The sequence below is a fragment of the Capsicum annuum genome, chromosome 1, assembly GCF_002878395.1.
Source record: "Capsicum annuum cultivar UCD-10X-F1 chromosome 1, UCD10Xv1.1, whole genome shotgun sequence".
In the NCBI taxonomy this organism is placed as follows: Eukaryota; Viridiplantae; Streptophyta; class Magnoliopsida; order Solanales; family Solanaceae; genus Capsicum; species Capsicum annuum.
The window spans coordinates 26,554,071-26,577,843 of NC_061111.1; the positions used below are offsets into that span (position 1 = coordinate 26,554,071).

The window sequence follows — 23,773 nt, forward strand, 5'->3', positions numbered from 1 at the left end:
TGCCAGGTTGAGTAGGAGGAGCTATTGGTTGGGGCGGGGGGAAAGCTATTTGTGGCTGATTTTGTGCCGGAGCAGATGGATTGTGAGGAGAATTTGGAGTTTGACTAGGAATGGGTGGTTTTTCTTGTCTGCGATACGTGATAAGTGGCCGTGAGGGCAATGTTTGAGATGCTGAAGAAGCAGAAGTAGTCTATTTTTGTGGGACTTGTGTAGTGGGTGAAGGAGTGGATGTTGAGATTTGAGAAGGAATGTTACCTGATTGTGGAGGGACGCCATCTGAAGCGGAGGAGATAGTTTCAGGCGTTGAGTGGCCGTGGACAACGTAGTTACTGGCGGGGGGAGTTCATACGAGGAATGTGAAATTGAATGAGTGTCCTCCTTGGGTTGTTCAACAGAAATAGTATCCCAAGAAATATTAACTTTATTTTTAAAACTGGAAAATATATTTTGAAAAGGAAAATTGTCTTCCAAAAAGGTCACATCCCTAGATAAATATAATTTGGAGTTAACTGGATCAAAACACTGATGGCTGTAATATTTATTAGAATATCCTAAATAAACACATGGTGTGGATCGAGGTTCCAATTTATTATGGGAATAAGGTTTGAGCCATGGGTTGCATAAGCATCCGAAAACCTTGATGGAATTATAATTAAGCACGGCCTGAAATAGGATTTCAAAAGGTGATTTATTTTGGAGATTGGGTATAGACATCCTATTGATCAAATAAATAGCTTGATGACAGGTATAACTCCAAAAAATTGAAGGTAAGGATGCTTGGTGTAGTAAAGTGCGGGCTGTCTCGATGACATGCCGACGTCAACGTTCAACTAAAGCTACCCTTTGTTGTGTACATGGGGGGGACACTAAGTGTTTAATTCCATGTATTTTTAGATAGGAATCTAATTTTTGAAATTCACCACCACCATCAGTATATAAGGATAAAATTTTTGTTTGAAAATGTATTTCAAGCATGGAATGTAAAGTTTTGAAGATTTTCAGAACTTCTGTTTTAGCTTTGAGTGTGAATAACTATATATATCTTGAAAATTGATCGACAAATAAAACATAGTATCGTTTTTTGTCAATCAATATTACCGGAGACGGCCCCCACAAATCACCGTAAATTAAAATCATGCAAAAATTTATTTAAAACTTGACGATTAGGGTGGCCTAATTGTTGATGCCACAGGTTGTATGAAACAGTAACTTTGCATTTTGGTGGACCATCAACATCCCCCGGTGGCCACTCATACAGCCCGTTTTTACTCCATCCTCGAGCCAATGACGCCCCCGTAGTCAGATCCTTCACAAGATAAGAGAAAGGAAAAAAATTCAATAGATGAGTTATTATCTTGACAAAACTTAGAGACAGAGATTAGATTATTCTTAATAGCCGGAGAGCAAAGGATATGTTGAAGTTGGAATTGCTGATTTGATGCATTAAAATTCACATTACCAGTATGAGAGATTGGAATGGTATTACCATTACCCATGACGATTTCATCCAAACCATTGTAGTTTTGCGTAGTGGCTAGACTCTGTGTGTCTGAGGCCATATGGTGGGTTGCACCACTATCGACGATCCTCACCTCCTAATGCTGCATAAGGTGACAAAAACCCTAGGACCCTACATCATGAAATGATGTAGCGTCCAGGGACGGTCAGTATGATAAGCACTGACATGTAACTTAGGAAAAGTAATAAAATAATGCATGTCTGAAATCAGTCAAAACCACATGCACACATTCATATATACATATATTAGATGTCGGGATAGGGTACAGGGTCATGAACATGCGATTTTTAAAATATTAACCTGGACTGTGTAGCTCTATTCGTCCTGTTAGAATATGAATAGGAATAATATATTGAATTCTATTTGGAAAGGAATTGTAATGTAGTGTCCTATTAGGAATAAGATTGGAATGTAGTGTCTATAAATAGGGTCTCAATGTAATAATTTAGAGACAACAATTCAATAATATTTTTTCTCCATTATTTCTCACATGGTATCAAAGCCAGGCCCACCCAGTTCATTATTTCCGATGTTGGGCCCCCCGTCTTATATTGTCCACGCTCCAGATGTCCAGCCCTGGGCGTGCGGGGGGGGTGTTGGAGTCCCACATCGGTGGGTTAAAGGGTTCTTGGTCTCCTTATATGGTCTTGGACAATTCTTCCCTCATGAGCTAGCTTTTGAGGTTGAGTTAAGCCCAAGGTCTATTTTTTTATCATGGTATCAAAGCAGGTTAGAAATATCAAAAAAGATAACTCAGTCACCATGCGCCAATTTCGGTGACTAATTTAGGTCAATTTTTATTTTGTGGGTTGTGTGAAAAATACACCACCACCAAAAGGATCGGAAAGATCAGGCAACAAAAACCCGACGAAAACTGCTGGACAATTACCCTCCATGCGCCAGCTGGAATCCAGAAATTTCGGCGAGATCTGCGTCACGCGCCGGCGCGTGAGCCCATCTCCGGTCGATTTTTGAGTTGTTTCTTTTTCTGTTGGAGTCGCCGATCTATTCTGATTCCAACCACTTGCTCCTTTCCAGATTCTGACAATTATTTTAAGATTCCGACCGTCGAAACCCTAATTCCGGTGACATCAATTCTTTTCGGGGATTTTTTTTTTCAGAAATTCAGATCTGGTTCTTGGGATTTTCAAGTCAATTTCCAAGATATCTTTTGGGCATGATATTTTATTTTGGCTCCAAAAATATTGAAATTAAAAGTTCAAGGCCTATGATTAAATCTGAGCCCTTAATGAGAAGATCAGAAAATCAAACGTCACAGTCCATGAAGAATCGACGAGTGGATGGTCGATTTGGAAGATCTTGTCCTAGGTGTAGTTATTGTAAAAGGCTTGGACATACTTATGGCGTATGTTATTCTAGACCTAAGTGTAGTTATTGTAATAGGCTTGGGCATACTCATGGAATATGTTATTCTTTGCATGGTCGACCAACTAAAAATGCTCATATTGCTCAGTCTAACACCGTAGGTGATCAACGGGTGTATTTATCTGACAAGGAATATAATGAGTATCTTCAATATCAAGCCAGTAAGCATATATTTCTACCAATAGCCTCAACTGCTCAATCTCCTACCTTTGGATCATGGGTTGTGGACTCAGGTGCTTCTGATCATATTTCTGGTGATAAATCACTTTTGTCTGATATTGTTTATTCACAATCTCTTCCAGCTATTACTTTAGCTAATGGAATTCGAACAGTGCCAAAAGGAGTTGGATAAGCCAAACCCCTATCTTCTGTCACTTTAGACTCTGTTCTTTATGTCCCTGGTTGTCCTTTTAATCTTGCATCTGTTAGTCGTTTGACACGTGCCCTTGATTGTAGTATAACTTTTTTTGATGATTCTTTTCTAATGCAGGACCGTAAAACGGGACAGACAATTGGCATAGGACATGAATCACAAGGCCTTTACTATCTTACCGCTTCAAATTCCTTCACAGCATGCTCCGCTACAAATCCTCCCAACCTTATTCACAAACGTTTGGGACATCCTAGTCTATCCAAGCTACAAAAGATGGTGCCTAGTTTGTCTAGTCTATCTACATTAGATTGTGAGTCGTGTCAACTTGGGACACATACCCGTGCTACATTTTCACATAGTATTGAGAGTCGCTCAAAGTCTATTTTTTCATTAGTTCATTCCGATATTTGGGGTCCTATTAGAGTCAGTTCACCGTTAGGATTTCGTTACTTTGTTACTTTCGTCGATGGATTTTCAAACTGTACTTAGGTTTACTTAATGAAAGATCGTTCCGAGTTATTCTCTATATTCAAAAGTTTTTGTGCTGAAATACAAAATTAATTTGGTGTTTCTATTCGTGCTTTTTGTAGTGATAATGCCTTAGAATACTTATCCTTCCAGTTTTAGGAGTTTACTCATCAAGAATCATTCACCAAACATCATGTCCATACACCTCTCAGCAAAACGGTATAGCAGAAAGAAAAAATAGGCATCTCATTGAGACTGCTCGCACTCTTCTCATTGAATCCCATGTTCCACTGCGTTTTTGGAGCGATGCGGTCCTCACATCTTGCTATCTCATTAATAGAATGCCATTATCTTCGATCCAGAATAAGGTTCCCCATTCCATACTATTTCCTCAGTCACATCACTACTCTATCCCCCTCGTGTTTTTGGGAGCACATGTTTTGTTCATAACTTAGCCCCAGGAAAAGTTAAATTAGCCCCTCGTGCTCTCAAATGTGTCTTCTCAGTTACTCTCGAGTTCAAACAGAGTATCAAGCAATGGCTGCAGCAACTTGCGAGCTAGTTTGGATCAAGCAATTGCTGAGAGAATTAAAATTTGGAGAAACTGGTAAGATGTAACTTGTATGTGATAATCAGGCAGCCCTTCATATTGCATCTAATCCAGTGTTCCATGAGAGGACCAAGCACATAAAAATTGATTGTCACTTTATCAGAGAAAAGATACTTTCGGGAGATATTGTTACAAAATTTGTGAAGTCAAGTGATCAACTTGCAGATATCTTCACCAAGTCCCTCACCAGTCCTCGTATTAATTACATTTGTGACAAGCTTGGTACATATAACTTGTATGCACCAGCTTGAGAGGGAGTGTTAGAATATGAATAGGAATAATATATTGAATTCTACTTGGAAAGAGATTGTAATGTAGTGTTCTATTAGGAATAGGATTGGAATGTAGTGTCTATAAATAGGGTCTCAATGTAATAATTTAGAGACAACAATTCAATAATATTTTTTCTCCATTATTTCTCACACGTCCTAAGGGCACCCACGGGCTATATGAGTTAAGCTCCCCCTGCTGAAAAGGTTCCAACGCGTGTAAGAAGCACGAATCAGGAAAATTCGAGGAAGGGCCAGAGACACCAAGGCTCCAGCCATTCGAAAAAATATATATAATGTGTGAACCATGCACACGGTCATATACACCCCATGCTGGCAAACGTGATTTCCAGTATTGTTCTCCTGGGACCTCCACCTTCACGGCGAGCTACACAACCCCGTTTAAGCTCAGATTAAAACATTTGCTCATAATCCCAATCGTTAACCCAGGAGTCATTTATTAAGGCATTTACCTTTTGGTATCGTCAATATACCAATTATGCTTGCAAGCTAAATCCAATTATGCCATTCCCAACTAATTGACCAATTTGACTCCCAAGGTTCCATTTAAAAATCCAAAACCATGCTACCAAGGCCTTTCAAATCAATTTGTTTTTTATTTTTCATTATCCTTTAATGCAATATCAAGTTCCAAAAGTAAGTAAAATCATGCATGTATCCATGTTCCAAAATCCAAATTATAAAGTGGGTTGAGGTTAATACCAATTTCAAGTCAAAATACATAAATTTGGGGAAGCACATGTTCCTCATTCCAAATCATACCATATTGCCCTAATTCAACCCCAAACCATTAATTAAATTATGAACAATGCATTTAAAATCATGAGGAAAACAATTCAAGTGATTACCATCAAAACCCCTCAACCCTATTTCAATCCCACAATTAAACCTCAGGATTATTAAATCAATTCATGCCATAATGAAAAATATAAGTTTAGGGATGAGAGACATGCTTGAAACACATAAGAATTTAGAAGAAATCCGAAGTTTGATGCCTGAAGATTGAATTCCTTGAAAATCCTAGTTTTCTCTTGACTTGGAATTTTGAGAGGAAAGAGTAATGTTTTATTTTGATTAACTGATGTTAAAGGGACCCTTGGAGTGTTTTTAAGTCGTGGGTAAAGTGTAAAGGAAGGAAAAATACCAAAAGCACTTAATGAAAACGTGCAGGAAAACTGGGCCCAGTTGTTACGACTCGTGACTTGAGGGTCAAAAGCTTGGGACCTCACTGTTATGATCATGAGTCATACATCCCGACTCGTGACCTCGACTCTTGGTCAAGGCAGAAACCTCGAGCAATTTTACTGTTGAGGCAACGAGTCACTCCCTACGACTCATTACGTCTCTTAATGAGTCGTACCTTGGACTCGTTATCAAAAGACCAAGGCATAGGCAACTCACTGGTGAGACCACGAGTCTCACCCTACGAATCGTGACGAGTGGTAACGACTCGTCACTTGAGTCGTTGCAAGGGCGGTGTTGACAGTACTCCTAAAATTTCAGAGTCCAAAACCTAAGGTATTACATTATCCCCTTCTTTGGATCATTCGTCCCCGAATGAGAAGCTAGGGCACCCATTGGCACGATAACATAGAGAATGCAACCAAAACTCCAAAAAAAAATTCGAAAAGCGATAAGGAAGATAGAAACTCGTACTTCAAACATTTTCATTCGACCCGGGGAACAAGAACAAATAGTTAGCCTTCATATTTTCTTCAGCTTCCCATGTAGCTTCTTCCATCTTTTGAACTCCAAAGCATCTTTACCGATGCCACATCCTTAGTTCTTAACCGACGAACTTGCCTATCCAATATCTCTACCGGGATCTCCTCATAAGACTAGGAATCCGAAATACCAGCATTCTCCACAGGAACAATCAAAGAAAGATAACCCATACTTTTTCAACATCGACACATGGAACACGGGGTGAATAGAAGCCATACTCGCTGGCAACTCCAATTCATAAGCAACATTTCCAACTCTCCTCAAAATCTGATACGGACCAACATAATGGGGACTGAGCTTTCCTTTCTTCCCAAACCTCATGACTCCTTTCATGGGAGATACCTTCAAGAACGCCCAGTCACTAACCTCAAACTCTTAACTCCCTCTGTCTCACATTCGCATAGGGCTTTTGACGACTCTGAGCAGTCTTAAACCTTTCTTTAATCACCTTCACCTTCTCCATGGCTTGGTGAACCAAGTCAGGACCAAACAACTTTGTCTCACCAACCTCAAACCACCCAATAGGAGACTTACACCTCCTACCATATTGAGCTTCGAAAGGAGCCATCTGAATACTCGAATAATAACTATTATTGTACGCACATTCAATAAGAGGCAAATGGTTAACCCAACTTCCCTTAAAATCAATTACATAGGCCCTCAACATATCCTCCAAAGTCTGAATAGTCCACTTCGCTTGTCCACTCGTTTGAGAGTGGAAAGCGGTGCTAAGGTTCACCTTAGTCCCCAACCCTTTCTAAAATGAACGCCAAAAGTGAAAAGAAAATGCGTACCTTGTTCTGAAATGATGGACACTGGCGCTTCATGCAACTTGACAATCTCCTGAATATACAACTTGGCATAATCCTCTTCAGAGTAGTTAGTCCTTACAGGCAAGAAGTGAGTAGACTTAAGTCATCCTATCCACAATGACCCAAATCGAATCATTTTGATTCTGAGACCGTGGAAGACCCGTAATGAAGTCCATATTAATCATCTCCCTCTTGCACATGGGCAACTCTATCTCTTGAGACATGCCACCGGGCTTAAGTGTTCTACCTTAACTTGTTGACAGACCATACACTTAGCCACGAAGATTGCCATATCTCTCTTCATATTGTTCCACCAATAGATCTCCTTCAAGTCATGGTACATTTTAGTCGAACTCGGATGAACTGTATGCCTAGACTTGTGAGCCTTAGTTAAGATCCTTTCCCACATCCCATCAATACACACAATCTGCCTTGATACCTCAGAATGCCATCTCCCTCAATCTCGAATGCCATAACCTTCTGCTGACCCACATCATCCTTAATTTGCATAAGTATGGGATCTAAGGCCTGCTTCTCCTTCACCTTGGCACCAAGAGATGATTTAACCACCTCTTGAACAATCACTTCCTCATCCTCAAAGTCCAAAAGACGGATTCCTAATTTAGCCAATCGGTGAATATCCTTCACCAACCCTCTTTTCTCCTCTTCCATGGAGATAAGCTTCTCATAGAAAACCTGCTAAGAGCATTAGCAACAACATTAGCTTTACTTGGATGGTAGTGCAAACTTATGTCATAATCCTTAAGTAACTCGAGCCACCGCTTCTGCCTGAGATTCAATTCCTTTTGAGTGAACACAAACTGCAAGCTCTTATGGTCTAAATAGATGTCCACGTGTACCTCATACAAATAATGGCACCAGATATTCAAAGCAAAAACCACAGCTGCCAACTCTAGATCGTGAGTTGGGTAATTCCTTTCATGAACCTTAAGCTGCCGGGAAGCATAAGCCACAACCTTACCATGCTGCATCAAAACACAAACCAGACCCACAAGAGATGAATCACAATATACAAAAAACCCATCAGTACCCTTGGGCTGGGTCAAAACCTGAGCAGAAGTCAACTTATCCTTCAACTTCTCAAAACTACCCTCACAAGCATCGAAAACTTCACATTTTTTTGAGTCAACTTTGTCAACGGAGCAGCAATAGAAGAGAAACTCTCCACAAACCTCTGATAGTATTCAACCAAGCCCCAAAAGCTCCTAATGTCGGTTGGAGTCGTGGATCTAGGCCATTTCTTAACCGCCTCAACTTTCTATGGATCCACCTTGATCCTTCACTAGAAACAACATATCCAAGAAAAGTGACAACATTCAGCCAAAACTTACATTTAGAAACTTTGGCGTACAATCTTTGATCCTTAAGAGTCCGCAACACAATTCAGAGGTGATTGACATGACATCAAGATTTGATCAATGAAGATTATCACAAACAAATCTAGAAACTATCTAATTACCCAATTCATACAATTCATAAAGGTAGTCGGAGCGTTAGTCAATCCAAATGACATAACGAGAAACTCATAATGTCCATACCGGGTATGGAAAGAAGCCTTGGGAATATCCACCTACCTAATCTTCAACTGATGATACCCCGAACAACGATCAATCTTAGAGAAACATCTAGCGCCCTGAAGCTGGTCGAAAAGATCATCAATCCTAGGAAGAGGATATTTATTATTCATTGTAACCTTATTCAACTGACGATAATTTATACACATATGAAGAGACCTATCCTTCTTACGCATGAAAAACACAGAGCACCCCATGGAGAAACACTAGGACGAATGAAACCCTTATCAAGAAGGTCCTTTAATTGCTCCTTTAGCTCTTTCAATTCAACCGGAGCCATCCTATAAGAAGGAATAAAAATAGGACGGGTATCCGGTAAAACATCAATCCCTAAGTTTATTTCCTTATCGGGAGGAATCCCAGGAAAGTCATCAGGAAACATTTCAGGAAACTCATTAACCACAGGAACAGATTGCAAAGAGAGGCCTTCAGAATTAGAATCCTTAACCCAGACTAAATAGCATAGACACTCTTTAGAAATCAACTTTCGGGTTGTAAGATAGGAAATAAACATCCCTTTAGGCGCTAAGGAACTTCCCTCCCATTCAATTACGGATTCATTAGGGAATTGGAAACTGATATTTTGGGTCCTACAATCCAAAGAAGTGTAGCATGAATGAAGCCAATCCATCCCCAAGATTAATCAAAATCTACCATGTCAAGCTCTATCAAATCAACCAATGTCTCCCTATGAAAGATAGACACTTGATACAAGTATGATCATGACCATGGACACTTTTTGAGCATTTTTTAAGACCACTTAAAGGAGTGCACAAGCCCAAGTGTAAAGGAGGCCCAAAACCATCTTTTTGGTACACTTAAGGGGGGTTTTGGAGCCCATTTATGGGAGGGCTCTTTGTCATTTCTCTATTTGTTTGTAATGTTGTACAAATAGAACAATGTAGGTTTTATTTACTTAGTTTATGTTTGAGATTGTAAGAACACTTCTCTTATGAGAGAGAGCTCAAAAACAGAAATTAGGGCATAGCATAAGAGTGGATTCTCTTGTGTGTTGCAAAGCTTGATACCTTGGTGCTTGAGAGGTGGACGCCCTCTTGTGTCATTGTAAGAGTTAGGTGCGTGTTGAGTGTGATGTTAGGGGTCCAAGAGTTTCCATTCTTGGGTTCTTAAGATTACAACTTCATTGTGTCTTAACCATCTATCTTTGTTTCTTGTTCTAGTTTCGGGTTTCCTTTGTATTGTTGTAAAACCCGTAGGTTCTAGTTGTAGCCTTGTTGTTCTTCATTGGATTGTGCTAATATAACTTGTTGGTTGGCTGTTTTAAGGTGTTAACACTTGTTGTTCTCTCTATTCTTGTTATAATTAGTGAATTCAAGAGTGGTGACCAAAATAGTCTCGGGTTTCCTCAACTTGTGGACTGTTTTGGTGTATGTTTTTGTGTCTTTCTTGTCGATCTTGTATCAACACCACACAACCCCTATAGATCTTTCTAGCAACAATAGTATCACCAACCGGAGTTGACATAGGAAAGGGGTCGGAAATACTTTCGGGGTCAAAACCAAAATGCATAGCCACATAAGGGGTCATATAACTCAGGGTAGAACCCAGATCAATTAATCAATAGACATCACGAGAAAGAGAAGAGATGTAACATATCGGTAACAACATTAAGAAATGCCTCAGATTTCTGACAGGTGGAAAGAGCATAGAGGTGATTCCAGCCAGTGCCGGTACCCGAAGTGGTACCCTTTGATACAGGAGCTGAAGAAGTGGGGACTGAAACCTTATTAGCCCATTGACTACCTTAGCTACAGGACATTTTCTCTGCATATTGCATATTTCTAGGCTGACCACAATTGAAGCACAAGTTCCCCCCATCACAATAACCATGGTGAAGCTGTCCACAAAATCGACACGGAGGATAAGCTGGGGCTAACTGAGCTCTACTAGCCTGAGACTGCGCACCTTGTGCCTTAGGACCACAGCTAGCCTGAATACGACGATCACCGAACGACTTAGGATAGGGAGCACTAGCCGACGAATATGAATTGGAATTTCCCCAAGTCTTTTTCTTGGTCTATTTTCTGCTATCTCTTCCATTATTCTGTTGAATCGCATCCTATTCTGAATATTTGAACTTCTTATTCTGCCTCTCTCTTATGTTTGCTTGTCTCTTTTTCTCATCTTCCACTTGCTGCATATAAACCACAAGCCTGGAGATGTCCATATCATTGTTCAACATTGCATCCTTACACTCTAATACTAAGTCACAGGACAACCTAGTTACAAACTTCCTCATCTTGGATCTCATGCTAGATACTAACTCAGGAGCGTAACGGGACAACTGCTGAAATTTCAAAGCATACTCTTTCACACTCATCTTACCTTGCTTCAGATTCACTAACTCCTCAACTTTGGCTTCTCTCAAGTCCTGAGGAAAGAAATGATCCAGGAAGGCACCTGAAAACTTATCCCACTCGGCCGACTCAACATCATCACCTCTCAACTGCTCTCACTCCTCATACCACTGATAAGCTACATCTTTCAACTGATATGCAACAAACTCCACACCCTCAGAATTAGTAGCATATATCACCCTTAAAATCTTCTCTATTTCATCAACAAACCCCCGAGGATCCTTCTCATCTTAGAACCTATGAAGGTTGGGGGATTCAACCTCATAAATTGGCCAACCCAAGTGACCACAGCTGAAAGAGCAATAGAACCAACACGATCAGACTGGCGAGACAGAGATGTTACCAATTGAGTAAGTAGATGAATAGATTGGCTGAACTCCGCATTAGACACATCTCGCTGAGGCGTCTAGGCATGAATATCATCAGCCTAAAGAGGACTAGTAGGGACCAGTGGAATTCCATGTGGGGCAGTGCAATCAGGAGCGGGGATCATAGATCGGGTCTGCACTCCATAGACAGGCAAGTTCTATCCATATTTCCCTCCAGCGGGGTAGAGGTTCTAGAAGAGTTTGTACGAGCATCAGATATCCGGGGCGGCATGATCTGAAATGCGGGTAAGCCAGGAGTTAGAGAAGTTCAAGACACTAGACTCTACAACCCGAACTAGAACACAAGAAAGGGAAACATTCCTAAATGCCTTGTAGCCTCCCCCTTATAAGTGTAGCGCGCTACACACTCATTAAAGGGACTCTAATCGACACGACTTTGTGGATACTCAAAGACCCTGAACCGTGCTCTGATATCAAGCTTGTCACGATCTGAACCAAGGACTAGTCGTGACGGGTATCTCATGTCTACTGAGGGCTGGAGACCACCCCCTTAGACTAACCAACAAAGCATAATAAAGATAAATAGTGGAAGACAACCAAACCATAAGTAAGTTAGATAAGATAACTCAAATAGAAACTAAGAGTCAAAACAACAACCAATCTTACACTTGTCCACAAAAGCCTCTAAAACTGAATACCAAACTAGGTCGGGACATTGCCTCCGACCATGACAAAGAAAACTAAAAATATTCAAGGTATGGAAAGAAACCTAATGAAATGGTAAAGCTTTTCGGATGATGGAGGCTCACCACTTCACAACTCAACCGATATCCGCACCTCCTAATGTTGCACAAGGTAATAGAAAAACCCTAGGGCCCTACCTCATGAAATGATGTAGCGTCCAGGGACGGACTATGGGATAAGCACTGGCACGTAACTCAGGGGAAATGATAAAATAATGCCATGCCCGATATTAGTTAAAACCACATGCACACATTCATATGTACATATATAAGATGCCGGGATAGGGTACAGGGTCATGGACATGAGATTTTTAAAATATTAACCTGGACTGTGTAGCTCTATTCGTCCTAAGGGCACCTACGAGCCATATGGGTTCAGCTTTCCCTGCTAAAATGGTCTCAGCGTGTGTTAGCTGCATGAACCGGGAAAATCCGAGGAAGGGCCAGAGACACCAAAGCTCCAGCCAGCCGAAAAAAATATATAATGTGTGAACTATGCCCACGTTCAGATAGACCCCACGCCGGCAAACGTGGTTTCCAGTATTGGTCCCCGGAACCTCCACCTTCACCGCGAGCTACATAACCCCGCTTAAGCTCAAATTAAAACATTTGCGCATAATCCCAACCGTTAACCCATGAGTCGTTTATTAAGGCATTTACCATTTGATATCGTCATACCAATTATTCTTGCAAGTTAAATCAAGTTATGCCATTCCCAACCAATTTGACTCCCAAGGTTCCATTTAAAAATCCAAAACTATGGCCACCAAGACCTTTCAATTTTTTTTTTCTAATTTTCCATTATCCTTTAATGTAATACCATGTTCCAAAAGTAAGTAAAATCATGCATATATCCATGTTCCAAAATTCAAATTACAAAGTGGGTTGAGGTTAATGCCAATTCCAAGTCAAAATATATAAATTTGGGGAAACTCATGTTCTCCATTTCAAACCATACCATATTGCCCTAATTCAGCCCCAGATCATTAATTGAAGTATAACAATGCATTTAAAACCACGGGGAAACAATTCAAGTGATTACCATCAAAATCCCTCAACCCAATTTCAATCCCACAATTAAACCACATGATTATTAAATCAATTCACGCCATAATGAAAAATTTAAGTTTAGGGATGAGAGATATGCCTGAAACACACAAGAATTTAGAAGAAATCCCGAATTAGATGCCTGAAGATGAAAACCCTAGTTTTCTCTTGACTTGGGATTTTGACAGGAAAAAGTAATATGTTTTTTTTATTAACTGATATTAAAGGGACCCTTGGAGTGTTTTTAAGTCGTGGGTAAATTGTAAAGGAAGGAAAAAAACCAAAAAGCCCTTAATAAAAACGTACAGGAAATTTGGGCCCAGTCGTTACGACTCAAGTAACGACTCGTGAGGTCCGACCACGAGTTGTTACCCCGACTCATGACCTGAGGGTCAAAAATGTGGGACCTTACTGTTATGACCACGAGTCATACATCACGACTCGTTGTCTGACATCACGACTCGTGGCGTCAGCTCATGGTCAAGGTAGAAACCTCGGGCAATCTTACTGTTGAGGCAATGAGTCACTCCTTACGAGTCTCTTAACAAGTCGTACCTTGGACTCGTTGTCGAAATACCAAGGCCTGTGCAACTCATTGGTGAGACCACAAGTCTCACCCTATGACCCGTGACGACTTATAACGACCAGGGAAGTGTTGAGAATACTCCAGAAATCTCTGAGTCCAAAACCTGGGGTATCACACTTTCTTTCCTAGAATTTTCTCACCATACTCTAGTGTCATGTGAGAGTAAAGGCTCAGGAAATATTATTAGCAAACAACAACAACAAACCAGTATATTCCCACAAAGTAGGGTCTGGGTCAGGAATTATTATTAAAGTGCATAGATTAATCATTTCACTGAGCCCTACAAACTACAATCCTAAATCCTTTTCCATGTAGGATAGTATACACAATCCTATTCTATTAAAAAGGTTTAGAATTTTGCTTTTGGTATAGTTTATAATTTTTTTTTACCCCTCTCCCCCATCCCTAGCTGTTGAAACAAGTTGTTTTAGAAATTTCACCTGTGGTTTTTATGATTTCCTTCGTTACTTTTTAGCACTCTTCTATTCTTCAAATCCTTCTTTATTATTTAACGTGATGCTTGCCCGGACACCACAATTATCAAACCAAAGAAAAAAAAATTTTAATGTGATGCTTGAGATAAACAACCGTTTGACTCTTTTTACTAAATTGATTAATCATTGCTACCACACGTTACCGAGCCTTCCGAAATCTAGAAGATGATAGATCGTGATAAATCTTCATAGATATTTACTTTACCCCTTATGCTCTACAAAATCTGCAGTCGTCTATCAATCAACAACTCCCTCACCCATTTGTAAAACAAAGTATAAAGTACAAACACAGGGACACCTTTTTCTCTTCCCTTTCGAAGAGTTCTCTTTCCTCCAATTTTGGCAGAGGCTTATGTCACAAATCACACCTAAGTTACTCGGACTCTTCACTTTCGGTTCCGCACCCGTGTCTACGCGACATGGGTGTGGGATTCGTACCCGATCTGGTCAACCGATTTTGGGTACTTTGACCAAAATCGAAGTCCGGATAGAGTTGAGAAATTCTGTAATAAAAAACAAAAGCTAAGGTGAAATTGAAGAAAATGAAATACCTTGTATATAGAAATTTCTATGTTATTGCTTTTCCTTTTATCTCCTTTCATGATTTTCTTCTTGAACAATATTTTCTCAAGTTTTCCTCATAATATCTCATAATGTATGTTTTATAACTCTATTGTTAGATATTTGAATTATTTTTCTCCAAATCCCTGCACCTGTATCCATCTCTAGATACATATCCCCGAATATTTAAATTGAGACCGTGAAGGATCCGATCTCTAGATCCGTACCCGTATTGGACACCCACACCCGAGTCCGAGCAACTTAGAATCACACATCAGAAGAAAATTACTTTTGATTGGAAGTTGAAAAAGCAACTTCCAGTTTTAGCTTTTTCATATTATTTATACCATCAATATCTGTCTTCATGTTGACTTTGGAAGCTGAAAAAGCAACTTCACTGCTTTGTCTTTTTCATATTATTCTACTTCAGCATTTGTCTTCATGTCGGTTTTGGCTTGTGTTGTTTTGAAACTGTTGTGGGTGCACTTCTAGGCTCTGCAGCGCACTTTGGAATTTGAAGAGGAGTTAGCAGAGAAATTTGGTGGTGGAACCCGCAGTAAAGATGCTGTAGATGACAATGAAGAAACAGAAATGAGTGGAAACAAGAGTCAGACAGTTTCAGACATTCGGAAAAAGTATGAGAAAAAGCTTGCTACCCATGATGGTAGTCAACATGAAGTATGTGTCTGAGATTCTTTCTTTGGTTGTAACATCAAGGTGGATCTGATAATGCTAGTTTGTACAGTCACTTATATTGCCTTGTGTGTTTTGTCAGGAACTACATGGAGAAAAAGATTCATCAGTCCCAGGAGCTGGTGTATGTATTTTCTACTTTCTTGAAATCTTGGTTATTGGTGGTGTATTTCCTCCCTTACTCACTTAGCTAAGATTGGAGGCCCATATCATCGTGCGCTCGAGTAATACGCTGCTTTAACCCTCTAATCAAGGAAAATGCCATACTAGGATTTTGTTAGACTCAGATGCATGATTATCTCCATCTTGATCTTCTGTCACATTCCTGATGTGACTTAAGGGAGGGATGAAACTGCAGAGTTTTGATGTGGTGATGGGAATCCTCCCTTTCATTAATCATATTTGCATTCTGCACAAGACACATTCTTTTAGTCAGATTTAAATAAGTTGATAGTCTTAACCTCCTACAGAGCTGCTGATATCAGAAAACTGCTTCAATTCTGAGCTGGAAAGCACAGTAGCATATTTATCTGCATACAGATAACTGTAATGAATTGAAGGCAGAATAGTGCATGCATAGATCTCTAAAATTGTATTTTATGGACATGTCTTTATGGAACGCCAGTTGGTGCTCTGCTAGCATGGTGATTTAATAGTCTTGCCAAAGTTTTCTTGTTCTGCTTTCTAGACATTAAACATTATCCTTTCAGTCTGGTTTTTTTATGGATATCAAGCAGGTGAATGACATTATGTTTTGTTGCATGTCAGTTCAATTTCCGAGGCATCATCTCGTCGTGCTTTGAACCTCACTTGTCAGTTTATATAGAGCTGGAAGAGAAAACTCTTCTGGACAGTTTGGAGAAAGAAATGCTGGTACAAGTGTCAATAGAAGTACTGTTCATTGTGTTACTTCTCCTTAAGTAGATCTCCCATACTGATTAAAAATTTGTCTCTCATACTTAGGAAGAGACATGGGAAATTGAGGAGGGAAGTCAGACTAATATTTTGTCTAGCAGCATTAAGGTAACGTATTCAGTATTTTCTGTAGTTCCGCATCAGGAGCCCATCAGCGAAATTCGAATAGCTTTTGGGATTATTTTATGTTTTATTGAGCTCCTATATCAGTAATGCTGCATCATCAGTAGAGCATATATGATTGCAGAAACATTGCACTCTGTATAGAGACAATATGATTGCATAAATGGTACATTGTTGAATGTTGGTTAACCCTCTGTTAAATCACTTCTAATCCCCTCAATTTTGTGTTATCAAAAGCGAAAAGTGCAAAAAAGCTCGAAGGTCTGTTATGGCTTAAAGATCAAAGCGCAAATAAAAGCACGGGCTTCAATTAAAAAAAAGTGCAATGGGAGAAAAAATGCAAATATTTATGTTTCGTCCAAGATTAATAATTATAAGTATGAATGACTAATATGTGAATAAAGAAACTGAAAAACAATTACGATAAAGTGAAATATCAATTGTTTAGTGTCGCCTCTTCAAAAGAGATCCCTTGGCAAGGAAAAGTATGCCTTAAAAACTTGACGACGACAGTGAAGCGCACATAAAGCTAGGTGAAGCACTCAACATGTTTTAAGCCTTGCTTCGGGGCTTAAGCGCACCTTTGATAACACTGCCTCAACGTGATGAATACGTCATGCCAGATGAAGATGATGTTCTAAGGCTCTAATATTCAGCTCAAGAAGATGCTTAAAAGTTGTTTTGTGAGCTTTATGGTAATTAGATTTAATCTCACCTGTTCTGATTGCACTTGCTTGTTTCCTTTTGTTTTCTTAAGGTCTTTGTAATCATCAGGAGGAGCTTGAAGCGATGCAGTGCTTTGACGAGAAACCAGACATTGTTTAATCTCTTTAAGGTGCTTTTTCTAGATTATATGATAGCTTTTGCTTCTTGGCGTAGTATACTTTCTTGAGTTTGTGAAATTTGATAAAAGTATATAATAAATGGAGAGAGCTTCTTGTCAGCTCTTAAATTATGGTTTTGATGAGATGAGTTGATCCATTTTGACATACAAATGAAATGTCCGGTCCCATCATTTGATTGTGAAACACATTGGTAACAATGGTAGAACCCTAGCCTTTCTAAATTTGAAATGACACCTTATGTCATTCATTTGCAGAAATTTACAAGGCCTCTTGAATATATTCATGTATGTAATGACCCAACACTGATCTGAGTGCAGAGGCTTTACACTCCCGATCAGTGAGCTAGGCGAAGGGTCTACATTAACTAAACCTGTTGATTTCTTTGTAATAGGCATTTCAAAAAGTTCTTAAAGCTTATGCTACAAAGCTCTTCGCTAGATTGCCAAAGGGCGGTACAGGAATTGTTGCAGCTGCCACTGGAATCGAAGGACAGATAAAGGTATAGTGTCAATTGTCACCTGGAAGCTTGGCTATCTTTTTCTTCTACTTAATTCTCCACTTTCTACCGATGAAATATTATCTCCAGACTTCGGACAAGGATGAAAGGGTTATCTGCTACATAGTAAATACTGCAGAGTATTGTCACAAAACGGTCAGTTCTCTCCTTGTATGGGTGATTTATGTATTAAATTTAATAACATATCCAGTACTATGTACTAAATTGGAATTCCTTTAACCAACGATGGGAAAAGGTGCAGAACTATGTGACCTTCTTTAGTGCATTTTTGATTTGGTAAAGGTTAATAAAATTTAAATATAAGCTAAGGTGATGAGGAACAGTCGTCATGGAAATTCACAAAGAAATTCCCAAATAATGTCATTTTCTTTTTTGCTGTCTCCTGAAACTCACACCAAACTTCATTTTATTGTGTTTACGTGTTAGCAGTGCGGAGAATTGGCTGATAATGTGTCAAAACTGATTGATGCTCAATTTGCGGATAGAGTGGATATGTCTGAAGTACAGGTAGAACATGCTGTATTGGTTCGATTGATAAACTTTCTTTTGTGGTTTCACTGCTTAGCGTTAAATCCATTTTCAGGATGAATTTTCAGCTGTTATTACAAAATCATTGATTACATTAGTGCATGGAATAGAAACAAAGTTTGACTCTGAAATGGCGGCGATGAGTCGGGTTCCATGGAGTACTCTTGAAAGTGTTGGTGATCAGTCAGAGTATGTTAACTATGTTGTACAATGCCACCTTCAAACAGAAATACTTGTGATGATTTCTTGAAAGCTTGTAAATTTTCCTGCAGCTACGTCAATGGCATAAATTTGATCCTTACGAGTAGCATTCCAGTGCTTGGAAGTCTTCTCTCTCCCATTTATTTCCAATTCTTCCTGGATAAGGTGAAAATAGTTTTTATTTTCGGACAATTTTATTTTATTTAAAAATATTCAGGCCTTATCTGTGTAAATATCTTGATCTCTGCATCATTTCTCAAACATTGAACTCATGTTTTCATCATTATGCAGCTTGCGTCATCTCTTGGTCCACGGTTCTATCTTAACGTCTTCAAATGCAAACAGATATCAGAGACTGGAGCACAGCAAGTACTGATAATCTTGATTTGCTATCATCACTTCAGCTATACAGTTTTTCTCATCAACATAGATCTTGACTGGGTGAGCCAAGCTGGCGCTCTTACTACTGGAGCAGCTTGAGTTCACTGGTGCATGGCTTAATAAGTGTTGCTGTGTCAGATCCATGTAGTGTATCAAATGTTGATCATCTTAATGTAGTTTTAATAGAGCTACCACGACATTATTGCAGATGCTTTTGGATACACAAGCAGTAAAAACTATTTTGCTGGAAATTCCTTCTTTGGGGAAACAAGTAAGACTGCAAGCATTTCAAAAGTGTGGATCCTTCATTGTTTTTTTTTCTTTTTTTGGTTTCTTCTGTTTTAATAAATTTTAAACTGACATTTTTCACTAGCACTGTCATCCTCTTCAACATTTCCATTTCTATATTTTGGGGCAACCACATATTTAAACTTTATTCCTGAGGTAATTTGTAGTTTTGATGAAACTGAATATGATTGATCCTAGAAAGCGGAATAGGCAAAGATGACCGGCACTCATTTGAAATATTCAGTCTCCTGATGAATATGAAAATGCACTGCTACAGAAAAAAACAGTAATAATATCTCTAAATCCTTCTCCACCACTAGTATTTTGTGCTCTGAGGTCGTCTTCTTGTAGTTATTGGCTCCAGGAAAGCCATTCTAGGAATTGGATTAGGTGTAATTGGGTGTAATTACATTGTTTGGCATGTTTGGTTGATCAGGTAATTGCAGGGGCGGACCTACCTTATGGTTAGGGGGTTCACCAGAACCTCCTTTGGTGGAAAATTATCCTATTTATACATGGTTAAAATTATGTATGTATAATTGATGTTGAACACCCCATTTCGGCTAGTTCATGTGCTTGCTTCTTTCGACTTTGAACCTTCTTAGTGAAAATTCTGACTTCAAAATTGCGTGTCGGGGGGAAGGAGGAGCTGGGAATTGATGGTAATTACAAGTTGGTTACCTTTTAATTTTTTCCTTTTATTTCTATTAATTTAAATTCTTTTTTATTTTTATTAGTCTAATTTCTTTTAAAATATATTTTTCATTTCTTACTTCTCATTCCCAACCTTTACTTCATGTGATTCCATGCAGTTGCTCTTATTATCTATTTATTTATTTATTTATTTATTTATTTATTTATTTTTTTTTTTTTTTTCACTTAGCATAATTTTGTTAGTATTCTAATTTTTAAATTAAAGTAGAATTCATTGTTATAGACTAAAGTTTTCCTTTTCTTTTACATCATATTTATGTACGTTATGTTTAAATTTGATATAAGAATATTATATTAACTTTTTTGTTTTGAATTTAGAACTTACGTTATATCTTCAATTTCATTTATTTTAGTTGTATTGTCTTGATATTTCACATTGCAAGCAATTTATTTTTAGTTAGAATTGATAGATTATCTTTTTGTCAAATGTTTTAATAATTTTATGACATTATATTTATTATATTATTCTTTTTGTCAAACATGCATTTCATAATGTTCTTAGAAATTTTGTACTTTTAATTTTTATATTAATTTAATTAAAATATACTAATTTAAAAAATATAAATCAATTATTTTTTTATAATACTAATTAAGAACATGTTTTTGTTACTGAATATATTTTTAAAGGACAATATATGTTTTAATTATTTAATTTAATATCATTTATAAAGGCCCTTATTTTCCTAATATAAATTTTTAATTTTATATAATTAACTTTTGTTTTAAAAATTTAATATAGACAGATGATTACACCTGTGCAACCAAACAGTACACTTGTAATTACACTGTAATTACATTGTGACAAACAAAAAGGTCATTATAATTACCAGGTGGGTAATTACACCAATTCCAATTACCAGGTGGCTTTCCAGACAGATCCTAAAAGACTTCTTGCTAAGTTTCTGAGTGTCCATGGTACAATAGTTCAAAACAAGAACATTTGCTTAAACTTACTTGAACTTCTCTATTTTGAACAGACAGCAGGAGCTGCTAGCTACTCAAAATTTGTCAGTCGTGAGATGAGCAAAGCAGAAGCATTATTGAAGGTCAGTAATTGCCTAATTGATGAATTATAGTCTGAAATGAGGCTCTTGTATTCCTTCTTCTGGATAGTATACTGAGTTAACTTTATTTAAACAGGTCATACTGTCTCCAATAGATTCTGTGGCGGATACATACTGTGCGCTGCTTCCAGAGGGAACGCTCACAGAGTTTCAGCGTCTTTTAGAGCTTAAGGTTCTGCTATTCATTTTATTCTCCAGAATTCTAAATCTAAAATGTTATTTCCGTTGTTGCTATGAGAGATACACAGTTTACTCTATTTCCCTCATGCTTTTCTCATCTGCTCACAATATTTTGAATGCACTTTTGTGAGGTAGTGATATAGACTACGGACACTCTACCCTCTCCAGACCCCACGATGTGGGCATTTAGTGGGTTTGTTGTTGTTTGTGATTTCAGGGTCTGAAAAAAGCTGATCAGCAGAGCATACTGGATGACTTCAACAAACGTGGGTCAGGCATCTGTCAGCCTACCATTATGGCCTCTTCAGTTGTAACATCTACTCCAAACACCTCAATAGCACCGACCATAACTAATGCAGCAGCATCACCTGGGGCTATCATTTCAAGAGAAGATGTGCTGACCAGAGCAGCTGCTCTTGGAAGAGGTGCAGCTACAAATGGCTTTAAGAGATTCCTCGCTTTAACAGAAGCTGCAAAAGATCGCAAGGATGGGCCATTCAGGAAGTTATTCAATGGATGAGAACCCAACTTCTGAGCTCTATCATTCTTGGCAGCTCTTTTCCTTTATTAGCTTCTCGGTATCTTCCTTCCTTGTACCCTATTATTGTATTCATTAATGCTTTTCCAGGAATAGTAGAAGCGATTGGACACTTTTTGCAGTGTAGATTATAAATTAGAGTTTATCAAAATAAAAATCATATAGTATATTTTTTCCAATTTTTATGCAAATAATTTTCAAGACGTGCTGCCCGGAAGTACTTGTCTTGTTCGACTCAAATCACCTATAACCAACCTAAAACATATTCAGAAGATCATTGGCAAAACAATCTGATCTGTTTCCTTTGCAATTAGGTTTATTGGCTGCACGAAAGGTAACTTATTTATTCCCAGTGATGAATGATTCTTGTTGACGATATGCTAAATCTTGTAATGATCTCAATCTAACAATAAAAAAATTAAGGGCTATTTTTGGGATGAAATTACAGGAATAATCAAATGCAAAGAAATGGAAACTAATTAACTAGCTAAGGCTCCATTGATGAGAATTTTCTGTGAAGAGAATAGAAGAGTAGAAGAAGGGTTGAGAAGTTTATAACAGGAGAGAGAGGAGAGATAATTGAAAAGGGCAAAGAAAATACCAGATATTCATTTAGCTGATTCTGAGAGTTAGTTGTAGGAATCCTTCAGCTGATCTCTACTGTCGAAGCTCATTTGTTTACTTCTAATCTTGCGCGTACTCGTGTACACCCTATAACCTCTCGAACTAACGTCCAGTCCACCCTTTCATTCTCGAGCCCATTACATTCCCTCTTTCAAAACATAGACCTCAAGGATGATTTCTAGAATATTTCTTCAAGTGAATATATGAATTGTTGGGACAACAATTGATCTTGTTTCTTGTTTTGTCTAAAACTGTTTTTCTGTCTTGACCTGAGGGTCTATAAAAAACAATCTCTTTAATTCACCTCTGAGATAGTGGTATGGACCGCGTATATTTTATCCTTCCAAGACACTCCCACTTTGTGGAATACTCTGGGTGGGTATGTTGTTGAGGGACACTAATTGATCTGATGGAGCGAAGGGACCCGGACCATGCAAAATACACTTTTGTACCTCAATATCTTTAAGAGCTTTCAATAACCAAACTAAACACGACCTCCTTATAGCCATTGTCAAACTTGAGTACTCCCCAAATATGTAGGCACTATAAAGCTTTTCTCCAATTGAAGAATTCTTGAAATTAGTTCCAATAAGATTGTTGTAATCTTTCATTGTCAACAAATTTTTCAGGTACAAGTGTCATTATAATACCTGCCAAATATAGCTTTTCTTTCATTTGGTTTTGTAGCAGATCAGTGGAACATTAAACTTGAGTGCAATCATTCATATCCTGCTTATAAAGACATGTTTGGTTGTATCCTCCCAAAACAGTGAACACAATGACTTATCCCCGAAACATCATCAAATAACCTCTTTTCTCAATTTGCGGTATACTAACTTGCACCAATAACCATTCCACATAATTCATAGGCAACTTGTAGCAGTGTGCCTTGGAGCTTCTTCCCGTCAGGCAATATGTCTAAGTTCAATACCCACACAAGACAACTTTTTAATATTAGTTGGAATTTGGAAACTTTGAAAATACACATTTACATGCCTGTTTCTTCCCTAGAGACTTAATATAGCAGGAATTTGCAATCTTCAAAGGAATACTTAAGAGGACGATTCTTTCAAATAATTTTACTGCACATGATGTAAGCAAGGGATTACTACTAGTTACAATGCGCCCACATGAACCAGGGTTAATTGGAAATCAATGTCAATTACCTTAGCCAAAAGGACATAGGAACCTTATACAGGTTGAAGTGAGCAAATTTATGCCAATATCAAAATGGGAAATCAAGCAA

General features: G+C 38.4%; 1 protein-coding gene across 1 annotated transcript in view; it reads left to right on the forward strand.

Annotated features, from left to right (window-relative positions):
- Positions 1 to 22,082, forward strand: part of LOC107870183 (vacuolar protein sorting-associated protein 53 A) — a 65,666-nt gene extending 43,584 nt beyond the window's left edge. Inside the window, exons 10-24 of the mRNA XM_016716620.2 lie at positions 15,409 to 15,594; positions 15,692 to 15,733; positions 16,378 to 16,482; positions 16,573 to 16,632; positions 17,405 to 17,482; positions 17,884 to 17,991; positions 18,079 to 18,144; positions 18,439 to 18,516; positions 18,593 to 18,726; positions 18,810 to 18,903; positions 19,030 to 19,107; positions 19,328 to 19,390; positions 21,099 to 21,167; positions 21,262 to 21,357; positions 21,583 to 22,082. Coding sequence (XP_016572106.1) covers positions 15,409 to 15,594; positions 15,692 to 15,733; positions 16,378 to 16,482; positions 16,573 to 16,632; positions 17,405 to 17,482; positions 17,884 to 17,991; positions 18,079 to 18,144; positions 18,439 to 18,516; positions 18,593 to 18,726; positions 18,810 to 18,903; positions 19,030 to 19,107; positions 19,328 to 19,390; positions 21,099 to 21,167; positions 21,262 to 21,357; positions 21,583 to 21,885 — 1,560 coding nt within the window. The 3' untranslated portion in view covers positions 21,886 to 22,082. The remainder of the gene's footprint in view (positions 1 to 15,408; positions 15,595 to 15,691; positions 15,734 to 16,377; positions 16,483 to 16,572; positions 16,633 to 17,404; positions 17,483 to 17,883; positions 17,992 to 18,078; positions 18,145 to 18,438; positions 18,517 to 18,592; positions 18,727 to 18,809; positions 18,904 to 19,029; positions 19,108 to 19,327; positions 19,391 to 21,098; positions 21,168 to 21,261; positions 21,358 to 21,582) is intronic.
- The last annotated feature ends 1,691 nt before the right edge of the window (positions 22,083 to 23,773 follow it).